We start from the raw sequence: 15,162 nt of genomic DNA on the forward strand, positions 1-15,162 counted from the left end.
TGTATTACCATTTTTCTATTGCTCATTTTAGTGGGAAATATTTGAGCTTTCCTTCTTGGATTGCTTTCCTTCTTATACAAGTTGCAGCTTCCACAGATTCTACAGTTTAGTTGTAGAATTCCTGGACAGTTTAGTTGTTCCCACCTTTGGGCTAGTGTGGAAAGTGCTGCAATGAATACACGTTCCTGTTTGTGCTGCTGCCTTCATTGTTTTTTGTTTTTTCTGAGTAGATGTCTTCCATAGGGATTTTAATGTCTGATTTTCCAGAAATCACCCAGGTCCCTCTGGGTGGACTTGAACCTCCAACCTTTCAGTTAGCAACTGACAGTGCTAACTATCTGCACCATCCAGGAACTCCACACATGTTGTCAAGTGCCATCGAGTCAATCCCGACTTGTGGCAACACTGTATAGTTTCCAAGGAGCAGAAAGTGGGTTTGAACTGCTGACCTTGTGGTTAGTAGTCCAATGCTTACCCAACCAATCCAAAACACTGACTACACTGCATGATAGTAAGGATATGAAGCAACATGAACTTTGATTCGTTGCTGGTGGGAATGCAAAATAGTACAATCACTTTGGAAGACATTCTGGAAGTTTCTTACAAAGCTAAACATAGGTTTCACATATGACCCAGAAAATGTGCTCCTAGGTATTTACCCAAATGAGTTGAAAATGTATATCCACATAAAAACATGCATACAAATGTTTTAAGCAGCTTTATTCCTAATTTCCAAAACTTGGGAGCAATCTAGATGTCCTTTAACATATGAATGGATAAGAAAACTGTGGAAAATCTATACAATGGAGTAGTATTCAGTGATAAAAAATATACATGTGGAGGAAATTTAAATGCATATTGATAAGTGAAAGGAGCCAATCAGAAAGCCTACATGCTTTAATATCCAAACTATATGACATTCTGGAAAAGGCAAAATTATAAAGGTGAGTGGTTACCAGGAGTTCTGGGTGACAGGAAAAGGGACAGGATAAATAGGTGAAACACAATGGGGTTCTGTTTTTGTTAGGTGCCATTGAGTTGGTATTGACTCATAGTGACCCTATGCACAACAGAAAAAAATATTGCCCAGTCCTGTGTAACCTCACAGTTATTGCTATGCCCAAGCCCATTGTGGCTGCCACTGTGCCAGTCCATCTCATTGAGTGTCTTCCACTTTATCAAACATGATATCCTTCTCCAGTGACTGGTCCCTCCTGACAATACGTCCAAAGTATGAGAGACTAAGTTTGGCCATCCTGGCCTCCAAGGAGCACTCTGGCTACACTTCTTCCAACACAGATCTGTTGGTTCTTTTGGCAGCCCATGGCACTTTCAATATTCTCCTCCAACACCATAACTCAAATGCATCAATTCCTCTATGGTCTGCCTTATTCACTGTCCAACTTTCACATGAATATGAGGTTACTGAAAATACCATGGCTTGGTCAGGCACGCCTCAGTCCTCAAACTGACATCTTTGCTCTTCAACACTTTAAAGAGGTCTTATGCAGCAGATGTGCCTAATGCAATACGTCATTCGATCTCCTGACTGCTGCTTCCATGAGAGTCGATGGTTGATCCAAGCAAAATGAAGTCTTTGACAAATTCAATCTTTTCTCCATTTATATGGATGCTGTTTATTGGTCTGGTGGTGGGGATCTTCATCTTCTTTACATTGAGATGCAAACCATACTGATGGCTGTGGTCTTTGATCTTCATCAGTAAATATTTAAGTCCTCTTCACTTTCAGCAAGCAAGGCTGTATCATCTGCATATCACAGGTTGTTAATGAGTCTTCCTCCAATCCTGATGCCACATTTTTGTTCACATAATGCAACTTTTCAGATTATTTGCTCAGTATACAGATTGAATAAGTGTGGTGAAAGAATGCAACCTGATGCACATCTGTCCTAATTTTAAATTATTCGGTGTTCCCTGGTCTGTTCGATGTACAGATTCTTGTCCATGTACAGATTCTTCATAAGCACAATTAAGTGTTCGGGAATACTCATACTTCACAATGTTGTCCATCGCTTGTCATGATCTACACAATCGAAAGCCTTTGTATAGTCAATAAAGCACAGGTAAACATCTTTTTGGCACCCTCTGCTTTCAGCCAAGATCCATCGGACATCAGCAATGATATCCCTCATTCCACGTCTTCTTCTGACACCAGCTTGAACCTCTGGAAGTTCTCTGTCAATATATGTTTACAGCTGTTTTAGTATTTAGTAAAATTTTCTTCTTCAGTTACCTCAGTTTAAGAAATACTGAGCATGTTCCGAGCAGTGAAATTACTCTGTAATGACATCAGTTTGAACCCACCTGGGGGCATCACAGGTATCTTCCGTCTTCAATCTTACTACGATGACAACACATATATCCCCTAACATAATGCAGTTGTCAACACCTGTAGGTTTGGACTCTTTGTACAATCTGTTACATTTTCTGTAAACTTAAAACTGGTCTAAAAAAAAGAAAATCTATCAAATTAAAAAGAAAAACCCATTTGTGTCCCATGGGCCATTAAAAAGCAGGTAGCAGGCCAGATTTGACTCATGGGCTGTAGTGTGTCAACCCCTGAGATATAGTCACTTATCATGCGATATATAAATCATAGAGTCTTCAACTTTCAGAATCTCAGAGACAAAGCATAGAGGACACGCTGTTGTTGTTATTGATAAATGCCATCCAGTAGGTTCTGGCTGGTGAGTTTGAACCACTGACCTTGCATTTCAAACCGACCTTGTGGCCCAGTGCTTATCCTACAGTGCCACACCAGGACTCCATATCCTTATTGATGGGTCTCAATTTACACAGTTTCATTTTGGCTTTTGAGGGTGTTACATCAAGCCATGATTTTCTTAATAACATTTTGGAAGGATTTCATGACTTTACACTCATTTTTGGTTGTGTTTCTAACTTCCAATTGCATCTCTGAATCAAAGCTCTATTCCTCCTCCTCCTGTCTCATATTCTTGCTCCTCCATTACATTGTGTCAGGTAGCATAAAGGAAGAAAAGTCAATGTTACTTCATTTAACAGAGTGAGGTTACAAACATTTTTGTTGTTGTTTTTGTTCCTTGTTATAGCTTCTCTAGCGAACTGCTTGTCAGTGCTGTTTGTGTGGAAGGCACCTATGTGGTTACTCTCTTTTGCAGACACAAGCATAGGCCATCAAAGGGCTCTGTGGGGCCTTCCATGTCCCTGGGTGGCACAAATGGTTTGCATTTGCCTGCTAACCTAAAAAAAATGAAGAGGACTTAAAACATTTACTGATGACAATCAAAGAGCACAGTCTTTGGTATGGATTGTATCTCAATGTAAAGAAAACAAAAATCCTCACCACTGGACCAATAAACAACATTCTTATCAACAGAGAAAAGATTGAAGTTGTCAAGGTCTTCATTCTTCTTGGATCAACTATTAACACTCATGGAAGCAGCAGTCAAGAAATCAAATGACGTATTGCATTAGGCAAACCTGCTGCACAAGACCTTTTTAAAGTGTTGAAGAGCAAAGATGTCAGCTTGAAGACTAAGGTGTGCCTGACCCAAGCCATGATATTTTCAATCACCTCATATGCATGTGAAAGCTGGACAGTGAATAAGGAAGACCATAGAAGAACTGATGCATTTGAGTTATGGTGTTGGAGAATATTGAAAGTGCCATGGGCTGCCAAAAGAACCAATAGATCTGTTTTGGAAGAAGTGCAGCCAGAGTGCTCCTTGGAGGCCAGGATGGCCAAACTTCGTCTCTCATACTTTGGACATATTGTCAGGAGGGACCAGTCACTGGAGAAGGATATCATGTTTGGTAGAGTGGAGGATCAGAGAGAAAGAGGAAGACCCCCAGAGAGATGGATTGGCAACATGGCAACATCAATGGGCTCAAGCATGGCAACAATAGTGAAGTTGGCCCAGGACCGAGCAGTGTTTCATTCTGCTGTGCATAAGGTCACTATGAGTCAGTACCGATTCAATGGCACCTAATAACAACAACAAAAATGAGTTGAAATGGATAGATGGAAATAGATTTATACGCACACATCATATGTATGCAGGTGTGTATTTCTTCAGTGAAAGAAATTCTGAATTAAGATGATTAAATTAGCTATGTTGTTGTTGCTAGCTATTAAATGCCCTTCAGGTTTTCTGACCCATAGCAACTCTGTATAGGGTTTCCAAGGAGAGGGTGGGTTTGAACAGTTGACCTTGAAGTTCAAATTGGCCCTGCAGTCCAGCACATTATCCTAAAGCACCACACAAACTGGTTAGTATCTTGTTATTGTTGTGAAGTGCCCTCGAGTCAGTTCTGACTCATAGCAACCCTGTATAGGCTTTCCGAGGAGCAGATAGTGAGCTTGAACCACTGACCTTGCAGTTCAAACAGCTTCGCAGTCTGGCGCATTAACTCACAGAGGGCAATATATTCACAGCATTTGGTTATCTCCTCTAATGAACACAAATCATTTGCATCTCTACTGAATAAAATGTTCATAAGCATCTTCTCAGTTTTCTACAAAGTAACATCTATTTGGCAACTGGACTTCTATCCATAGTAAAAGCTAAATCAAACAATGTTATAGTCCATTAGAGAATCAGAATCCCCCAAGGTAGGCTTGTTAGACATTGCTCTGTGAGAACATTAAAAAGCAGGTCTCTTTCTGCCTGATTTCCAGGTTTCGTTTTTTTTTTTCTTGAGAAGACCTATCAGAAACATCAGCAGTTCGAACCCACCAGTCGCTCTACTGGAGAAAGATGTGTCTGTCTTGCTTTCATAAAGATTACAGTCTTGGAACTCCTTTGGGGCAGTTCTACTCGATCTTATAGGGTCACTGTGACCTCATGGCAATGGTACCTACTAGTCACCCATTCTAATAAGCCACACTGGCCTCCCAACCTTGGAAGTTATATCACTTGCCTCTATTCTAATCTAGTAGAGAAAATGTAAAGTGATTAAACAAATAGGGGTATTTTCAGAGTATCTACTTCCTAAAATGGGTGGAATCCTAGAATAAAAAATTAGAGGCCTGGGCTTGAGGTAGAAAGAAGAGGAATAGATTTTTCTACCACTAATGACAAAGGTCAAAATATTTAACAACCAGTAGAGCACAAGATTAACAAGTCAGGATGGGTGCAACCATAGGGCTGAGGCCAGGACATGTGGCCTCGGCTGTGCCCAGTGTACCCCTTTACTTGATAGATCATATGGAGATCTGAGACATCCCAGGAAAGCAGTGGTGGAGAAGGGGTAAAGTAGTTGGGGGATTTGGACCAGATGCTATTTGCCAACATAGAAGTATTTTAACATTTTAATAACTTACATGGCTGCATGGGAGTCCTGGTATGGCACTGCAGGATAATGCACTGGACCACTAGGCCAATTTGAACCACAAAGTTGGTGGTTCAAAACCACCAGCTGCTCCTTGGAAAGCCTATACAAGGTTGCTATGACTCAGAACCGACTCCTAGGCACTAAACAACAACATATGGCTACATGGTCATGTTCTGGCTGAATGTTAGTCATAGTCACACCGTGACCTCTACCACGTCTCTAGTGCTGACCAATCCCACACACAATCACTCACTCACATCCTTCCTTAAGCCTTCAGCCCGTCTCTTTCTCCTCTCTGCCTCTTGGGTCTTAGAAAGAGTGAAGGAAAAAGAACAAGGGAGCTTTCAGGAGTAGGGAAGACAGTAAGAGTTCTGGGTTATGTCTTTTTCTCAACTCCATCCTCATCCTTGCAGCTTCCCCCAAAGACTTATGAACATGTAATTGAAGCTGGAACCCCATCTGGCTGAAAAGAGTCATCCATATGAGGATTTGGAAATATGGGGGAACATCTAATCATCTAATGACTGGCTAATGTGTTGGGTTGTTTTTTGTTTTTTTTTTTTTCAATTTTCAGCCAGATGTTTAGTGTCTTCAGGCCCATCTGTGGTAGAAATCGCAGTTCCTTAAACTCTGTTCCATAATTTTACTTCCTCATCCTCAAATTCTAAGGGGGCTTTCTTCACTTAGTAGATAATTTTTTTTTAATGAACCAAAAATGTGATTATTGACAAATAAACAGCAATTCAGGAATCAAATATAAAAGTATCAGAAATTTAGATTGAAAATGTATTTCTAGGGCTCAAAACTAACGAGCCATGGGCCAAATTCAACTACAAGGTGAATATGGCTAGGCAAGCACAGTATTTTTAAAAATATAAATTAGTGGACAACATTTTAAAAAATCAAAAGATTTTACATAAAAATATGAATATCTAGCTTTTATTCACTCAGGATATTGAACAATATTTAATGGACATATCCTCAAGGTAAAAAAATCAACTTGAGTCAAATAATGATGTTGTTGTTGTTAAGTACCGACGAGTCGATTCTGACCCATAGCGACCCTGTATAGGGTTTCCAAACAGCAGTTAGTGAGCTTGAACCACCGACCTTGCAATTCAAACGACTTTGCAGTCTGATGCATTAGACCACAGTGCCACACCATAGTTGCCCTTTAAATGGGACTTGTGCTCTCCTATTTGCCACAGTCTACACTATTCCCTATTGTCCCCACACTGAGACCAAGTCTCAGTTACCATTCTTCTCCATGCCATTCATTTTCCCACCATAGAATTTAGTTAAGGTGACTTTGAATTTCTTGTTTCACATATTATATTATCTGCCTAGTCAATATGGACAATTAGGTTTGCTGCAAGTCAGGCTGAGAACCTCAAGGTCAGCAGTTTGAAACTACCAACTGTTCCATGAGAGAAAGATAAAGCTTTCTGCTCCTGTAAAGATTTACAGCCTTGGAAACCCCATGTAAGGGTCTCTATGAGTCAGAACCGATTCCACGGCACACAACCACCACCAATACCACCAAAGTCATTTTGGAGTTATAGTGTGGCACTGTAGGATAAACACTGGACTGCTAACCACAAAGTCAGTGGTTCAAGCCCACCAGCCACTCCTTGAAAATCCTATATAGGATCACTATGAGTTGGAACTCACTTGACAGCATTTAACAATAACAACAATGTTATTTGAAGCCCTCATTTTAAAATGGAATAAACTGAGGCCCAAAGGAGGAAAATAACATGCAGAATTCACATAATTGTTGGTGACAGAATGTGATTAACCCCTAGGGTTCCTTGCTAGTAGGTCAGTAGATTTTTCTACTATCTAAATACACTGCTTTGATTGTGTCTAGGACTTCAAGAGGTTTTCTTAATGAGAGAATCACATATTGAACATGTTCTTATTCAAATTCACAGGCTTCCATTGAAAACACACAGCAGGTTGGGGCCGTACTTTGTGAATGTCTTTCATGCCTTCCAGATAATGAGTCAGGCATTCCTCTGGGTTTCTCAGTGTGGGTGTCTCTACATAGGTCGATTGTTTTCTCATTCAAAGCATGTCCTTTGCTGCTGTGCCTGTCTGGTGGCTCCTGGGCCCCTGCAAACAGCACAGACATGCTGAGTGGTTTGTGATCTGGGCCTCTGGAATGGAAAATCCCGTGTGTCTCGACATTCCCACAAGCTAACAAACTATCCACCAGAACATGAATGAGTGTTTTCCAGAAAATACTTGAGAGGCAGTATGGCTTAAACTAAGCATTGCTGCTGTTAAGTGCTGTTGACTCTGTTCCAACTCATAGCGACCCTGCATAGGGTTTCCAAGGAGTGCTTGGTGAGTTTGGACTGCTGATTATATAGTACAAATTGACTTTTCGGTCTAGTGCTTATCCTACAGTGCCATACCAGGACTCCTAAGTATTTGTTGTTGTTGTTAAGTGCCATCGAGTTGATTATGATCCATAGTGACCCTGTATAGGGTTTCTGAGGGGCAGCTGGTGAGCTTGTACCACCGACCTTGCAGTTTAAATGGCTTTGCAGTCTGGTGCATTAACCCACAGCGCCACACCAGGACTCCTAAGTATACCTGGGTTCAAATCCCACACATTTGTGTGGCCTTGGGCAAGATAGAGAACTCCTTGAGGCCTCAGTTTCTTCACCTGTACAGTCAGGGTAATAATGGTATTTATATCACTGAGTGCCTTTGAAGATGAAAAGCTAATTCTAAAAATTTTTTTATTGTTGTTGTTAAGTGCCATCAAGTCGGTTCTGACCCATAGCAACCCTGTATAAGGTTTCCGAGGAGCAGCTGGTGAGCTTGAACCGGTGACCTTGCAGTTCAAATGGCTTTGCAGTCTGGTACATCAAACTCCCTGTCATCAAGTCAATTTCAGTTCATGGTGAGCCCGTATATAATTTACAAGGCTGCAAATCTTTACTGGAGCAGAAAGCCTCATCTTTTTCCTGCAGAGATGCTAGTGGGTTTGAACTGCTAATCTTGAGGTTAGCAATCCAGTGCTTATCCTACAGAACCACCAGGACTCCTTAGAACAGTACTGATGTTGTTGACCTGAGTCAGGTCTGACTCAGAGACCCTGCATAGGGTTTCTGAGGAGTGGCTGGTGGATTTGAACCGCTGGTCTTGTGGTTAGCAGTTCAGTGTCTGTTCTACAGCTCCACACCAGAATTCTTAGACCAGTGCTACCGCACAGTAATTGCTACATGTGCAGGCCATTCTTGAAGGTGACAGAAATGATAACTGGAAACCTCCTTTCTCCCAAGGGATATGATCTACCTTATGTGTCATAGAAGGGTAACCACTCAATCTCAAGGTCAGTGGTTCAAACTCATGAGCCGCTCCTTAGAAACCTTATACAGAGTCGCTATGAGTCTCAACAAAACATATAGGCACCCTCTGATCTATTGTAAATACTCAATAACTGTTGGCTTTAACATCGTAACTGCTTGATGTTGCCTTTTTAAAAATTCAGATTCCAGGCACCTACTTATTATGTAAGCAAAGAATCAGGTGTAGGGCTTGAGCATCTTTTTGTGTGTGTGTGTGTGTTTTTAAGCACCTTGTGTGATTCTGATGACTAGCCAAGTTTAGGAACAAGTGAAGTAGTCTTCATATATTTGAATTATCTTCAGTGGTGAAGAGCTCATCACCTCCCAAAGTCCCCATTTCACATTATATACTTAGTGATATTGAAGTAAAACCTATTTTCCTCTAGCTCCTTCTTCAACCCCCTTGAGGCCACATAGAACATTTTAAATCTCTCTTCCATATGACAGCCCTTCAGATATTTGCAGACAGCTGTCATGTCCCTCTTGAGTATGCTCTTCTTTTGGACAGAATAGCCACATTCTCTCACGGCTCTTAAAAAGTATGGATGCCACAACTCCAATGATCCTTGACATCATGAGGAAGGAAATAAGGGAGTCTCAAAGGGACACAACCTCATGATCTCACATATATGAAATAAGCAAATATTTATGAGCCAAAGCTTATTACTGGTTACCAGGGGTGAGAAAGAGAGAGAGGGAATTTTTATTTGAGGGTGGAGGGGTGTTGCACTTATGTTAATGATGGTAAAATAATTTGGGCAAGGATAGTGCTAATGGTTGCACAGCAGAAGAATGTAATCAATGTCGCTGAATTATACATGTTTGGGGAAAAGAAGTTTTAAAAAAAAGTATGGAAGAATTGGCTCTGCTAATTTGATCTTTAAGAAAATTGAGCTACAAGACTCCCTAGTTATCCTTTGACACTTAACAGAGCTGAAAATGAGGGAGATGCTGAATGGGAGATGACTATAAACCCTCATTCCAGCATGGGTTGAAAATGTCTAGAATGGATATGGCTTATTGTTATGTGTCTTCCCATGCAGAAATCAGAGGCTCCTACAAATTCCTTGATGCATGCAATACTTGAAGAAGAAACTTGACTTCAAATTTCTCCCAGATTCATTTAAATATTGATTATATGAGGCTATACATAACTAACAATTCATGACCATTTATTAAGATTTGTGTCTATTACTATATTTGCTACTCCAGTATAGGTCACAGAAAACAGCTGGACCAAATTTTACACAGGCAGAAACAAATTTTCTCAAAATAATTTACCTGCATCATGACATATCTTGGATGAATTCAATTCCTTCTTGATTCAGTTTCTCACTTTCCCTACTATGGTCTAGAGTACCTGAGTAGAGTTCCAATTCCATGTATAAATTGTAGGTGTAAGGCATAGTGTTGAATATAAAATCAACCATAAGCTGAGAATTTCTGAACAAGGGTTTAGGAATTTTAGGCCCCGCTACTTCTCTGGTAGATTTTTTTTTCCCCCTCCATAAAGCATTATAGGGGAAGTCAAAATTGGTGTTTAATTGTGCATTTCTAGGTTTAGTCTCAAGAGGCAGGAAAATTGGAAATAACCAAAGCATGGTATATAACTGTGCCATATTCATTTGGGAGATACTCAGATTTTTACACCATTCTTAGAACCATGTAGGCATCAAAAGATCTAGCAAATCACGGCTTTAAAAAAAGATACTTGCTGTCAGCATAGAAAAGGGAATTCTGAAATTTCTCTGAGATGATTGAATGACTTCACCATATCTGATCACAAACATTATTATTTTTGTCAGTGTTTAGAAAATAATTATTATAGAATTTCTATTCAGTACACTGGATACTGCATGAGTTTTAGATAATATTAATTTAAGACCACCTATTCCAAAGTAATTCCTTTCCAGAATTAATAAACTGAGGATTTGAAAGGGTAAATGTCTCAGACAAAGTCACAAAGCTAGTTTATGACATTACTTATGTCTTTGGACTTCAAGCACAGTGGTCTTTGCTGCATTTAATCTTTTCACAACAGGGCTTCCCACCAGTTGCAATTTTGCATTGGAAATGGAATCCACGGTAGTAACACCACGGTCAGGAAAGCAGTAGTTCAAGGGTCAGGACATGGGAAGATGGCCAGGGGATGATGCAATATTACACTAGCAAGTGATGTCATAGCATGATTTCCTAAGTGATTTACATAAATGCAAGTTCCCAAGAAACCCTGACAAATGCCAGCCAGTGGGAATGCAGGCATGAAGAACCAATAGCAAGCAGAGAAGAGGAGCACAGAGGAAACCTAGATCTCCTAACCCATCACTGTGACGAAGTCCTGGTAGACCTCAAAAACCCAAGAAAATTCCCTGTTATCTTTCTAATCTAGTGGCTTCCCTCAGGCTCTTAAGTTCCAAAGAGCCTTGATTTTCTTCATCTCTCTGTTTTCACCCACGAACATCCAGGCATTGCCCAAAACGCTGAGAATGACTTCATGTGTAGTGAAAGCAAGTTTAGTAGTGAGACAGGATTTTACATTCTAAACTTGATCTGCTTTCTTCATTATAATTTAGAATCAGAAGATATCAACTTCGTTTCTGGGAATATCAATCTTATGGAAATGACAGAGACATGTATTAGCTGGGTTTGAGAATGATGCAGGCAAGAAGACAAATGGATACAGAATACCAGGACTGCAGTTTTGTTTTCATCCAAAACAGTGAAATATGTATTAACAACTAAGTTTTCATAACATACGTGTGTGTGAGAGAAGGCGATATACCAGTCCTGGAACTAGCTGGCAATGGAAGTTCATGAAAATATCTAGTTAGACCAAACTCATAAGAAACTGATGAGACTATTTTGAGAAATAAGGAAACAATTTAGAATGTGCCAGGCTAGGTAAGGGAGTATCTCCCCCACCTCTTGCTCCTCTGCCTTTTTTCCTCCCCGCTTCCCTTCCCATGCCCACTGAGATTAAATTTAAATAAAGCTAAAGACCCCACCACAAGTCAAAGATCAAAGCATTTCACCACATGCCTAGGAATTTGGGATTTGAAGATGGAAGATTTAGAGAGTTTTCTCAACTGCAGAACCTTCCTAGAGTGCCAAGAAATCTCATTGTCATGAAGCTTATACCAAAAACAATCAACAAAACCCAAACCTTTCATCCCACACAGCATCAGTCTTACTGGGAACAGAGTCTGGACACCTGCACATTCTCAGCAATAGTCTGAACTATTCCTCTTCCCTCATCACCGCCTCCATCTCCCCAAACACCCACCAGAATATCATAAACTAATTATGTGGAGGTATTGAGGGGAATTTGCAAATACCTTCTAGGCAGCAGGTTCTCCATAGCCCGGAATGGGTCATGACTTCTTCATTCTTCCTGCTGGTTTCATTATCACTTGTAGATTTAGTCCTGCACACACCTCTGGAATATAACCAGTAGTCCGTGCCCACTGCAATGGTCATTAAACTAAACGCTGCAAAAGCTCCTACAGTAGTGATCAACATCTGGATACCTCTGTCACACATCCTCATAATTCTTCATGGTACCCTGGACAGCTGGGAGTTTGAGGGAGAGGGTCAGTGCCAGAGGGGAAAATCACTCTGCAGCTGGGTAACCTAGGGCAGGATCTTCCAATTCGGGTCTCCTTTTGTCAGCATCCACCAGGACTTTGGGAGAGCTAGGATTTCCTGTCTGGAGCTCTCTCCAGTTCCCTGGGTCGCCTATGGCCCTCGGAAGGGTGTAGACTCCAGGGGGGTCCACATCACTGCTGCCTGCTGAGGGTCCCTGGGTTCCTTTCATTCCTTACAAGCTTGGCAAGGATGACGGTCCGTGCAGGACATGGCTCCGGTGCCTGGAGCTGCCAGCTTGGGTTGAGATGCGCCTGGCTCCTCACAGCCCCGGGAGACTCAAGGCAAAGAAATCCAGAGAGGTCTGTGTGTGTGCGCGTGCGTGCGTGTGTGTGTGTGTGTGTGTGTGTGTGTGCGAGCGCGTGTGCTGGGGGTGAGGGCGGATGGCAAAAAATAGCACTGCTGGGAGGCGAGTCGCTGAGAAGAGTGTTCACCGCTTTCCCAGCCTCCCAGGAAAGCTCTCCGCCTGCTCCCCACACCCCCGCTCAAACTGGAGAAAAGACAGGAGTCCTGGGGCGGGGGCCGGTGGTTTCATCGAAGGGCAAGGGTTTGCGGTGCTGAAAGGACAGCTCCCCGCCTGTTGCCCCGCCTCCGCCTTTCTAACGCCCAAGCTTTAAGGTCTGTGGTTCTGAAGGGACAGCTCCACTCCTGCTACTGCACTGTCTCCTTTCTAGCCCCTGGGCTGGAAACCTGAGATGCTGAAGAGACTGTCTGCCCCCTTACCCACGTCGCTTGACAGGTTAGCCAGACGATTGGGCTCTGCCCAGTCAAGCCCACGCTCTGCGCAAAGTTTTGGTGCCCAGGGCAGTTAGTGCCCCAGCTCCTTGGCATGATCCAGTTCCTCCGCTCCGGGAAGGGTTAAAAAAAAAAAGGGAAGGGGAAAGAAACCCGCAGCGCACTCTGGCGATCTTTCAGCTCCCACCTAGCAGGGCTGCTTCTCCCACCAATGAGCCAGGCAAGTTTGTCTTTTGCTGTGGGCGCCTCTGGAGCCCTCTGTGGAGAGAGAAGACTTGAGTCTCAAAGGGACCGGCAAATCCAGACGACGGTTCCATGGCTCACTTGGACGTGCGAAAAGTGTTGTCACAGAGACATCTGTGTATAGCCTGTCTCAATTTGGTTCCCCAGAAAATAAACCAATATGTCTACCCTCCTTTCTCTGGAGCTGTGGTTTACACTAGAGACAACGTGCTCAGATTAAACCCGGAACTGTTCATATACATATGATCATTTGTTCCTGAAAGATGAAAGGAGCTAATGTATAAATTTTTTCTACACGTTGCAGGGACTTTGGACAAAGTACGTGAACTTTTGACCTGTGACTACACCTCATGTATTTTAAAGCCCTTACATTTGAGGGAGTGATAGATTAAAGGTAGAGGAACCATTGAGAACATAAGATTTTTTCCCAAAGGCTTCTGGGATGCTCCCTTGCTAACTAACATTCTTATCTAGATCAAACCTTGAGACAGGAGAAGTTAGGACTGCTCTTCTTGTTAATCCAAAATGCAAATTAGATTGCTAACCTGAAAGCTAATGTATTGCACAAAATCAGCACTGAACTAACTTTTTATTACTATCTAAAGGAGTTCTGGTAGCATAGTGGTTACAAATCGGGCTGCGAACCGCAAAGTCAGCAGTTCGAAACTACCACCTGCGCCGCGGGAGAAAGATGAGGCTTTCTGCTCCGTAAAGATTTACAGCCTCGGAAACCCTGTTCAGGGTCGCTATGGGTCAGAACTGACTAGACGGCACTTAACAACAACAACATTCTGGTATATAGGAAGACCCTAGAAGAATTGATGCCTTTGAGTTATGGTGTTGGAGGAGAATATTGAAAGTGCCATGGGCTGCCAAAAGAGCCAACAGATCTGTGTTGGAAGAAGTGCAGCCAGAATGCTCCTTAGAGGCCAGGATGGCCAAATTTCGTCTCTCATACTTCAGACATGTTGTCAGAAGGGTCCAGTTGCTGGAGAAGAATATCATGTTTGGTAAAGTGGAGGGTCAGAGAAAAAGAGGAAGACCCCCGGGAGATGGATTGCAAAGTGGCAGCATCAATGGGCTCAAGTGGCAACAATTATGAAGTTAGCCCAGGACTAAGCAGTGTTTCCTTCTGTTGTACATAGGGTCGCTGAGTCAGTACCGACTCGATGGCACCTAACAACAACAACAATTCTGGTATATAGGGATCCCTGGTAGCGTAGTGGTTACGAGTCGGATTGCTAACCTCAGGGTCAACATTTCGAAACTACCAGCCGTTCCGCAGGAGAAGGCTGAGGCTTTCTGCTCCTGTAAAGATTTACAGCCACGGAAACCCCATACTGGGTCGCTATGAGTTGGAACCGACTGCACGGCACACTACCACCACCATCATCATTCCGCTATATTAAGTCCATGGGGAAGGGGTGCAAACAGTTAATGTCCATGCCTGCTGACCGAAAGGTTAGAGGTTCGAGTCCACTTAGAAACACCTTGAAAGAAAGTGTTGGTGATCTACTTCTGAAAAATCAGCCCCTGAAAATTCTATGGAGCAGAGTTCTACTCTAACATACACGGAGTCACCATGAATCCGGGTTATTTATTTATGTATTTTTTCCCCCGTAGAGCTAAGGTCCATTAGGAAAGGGGCTTGCAAGAGAGACAACGAGGGCTTCATACAACATTTTACCCACATCTTCCCAAACAAAAGCTTTGCTGGGGTTTTTAAAAGATTTAGGTGAGGGAAAAATTTTCATGTTTATTCATAGGGATAGGTGGGAATTTTCAGGAAGTGACCCGTTTAGGAAGGGCCATGCTAATTGTGTGCGTGTGTGTGCGTGCTTGC

General features: G+C 42.2%; 1 protein-coding gene across 1 annotated transcript in view; it reads right to left on the bottom strand.

Moving 5' to 3' along the window:
* CACNG3 (calcium channel, voltage-dependent, gamma subunit 3) overlaps nt 1–13,417 on the bottom strand; it is a 157,258-nt gene extending 143,841 nt beyond the window's left edge. The window contains exon 1 of the mRNA XM_006867192.1: nt 12,035–13,417. Within this exon, the coding sequence (XP_006867254.1) occupies nt 12,035–12,245 (211 nt within the window). The 5' untranslated portion in view covers nt 12,246–13,417. The remainder of the gene's footprint in view (nt 1–12,034) is intronic.
* Between the last annotated feature and the right edge of the window lie 1,745 nt (nt 13,418–15,162).

The sequence above is a fragment of the Chrysochloris asiatica genome, unplaced genomic scaffold (assembly GCF_000296735.1).
Source record: "Chrysochloris asiatica unplaced genomic scaffold, ChrAsi1.0 scaffold00102, whole genome shotgun sequence".
NCBI classification, from domain to species: domain Eukaryota; kingdom Metazoa; phylum Chordata; class Mammalia; order Afrosoricida; family Chrysochloridae; genus Chrysochloris; species Chrysochloris asiatica.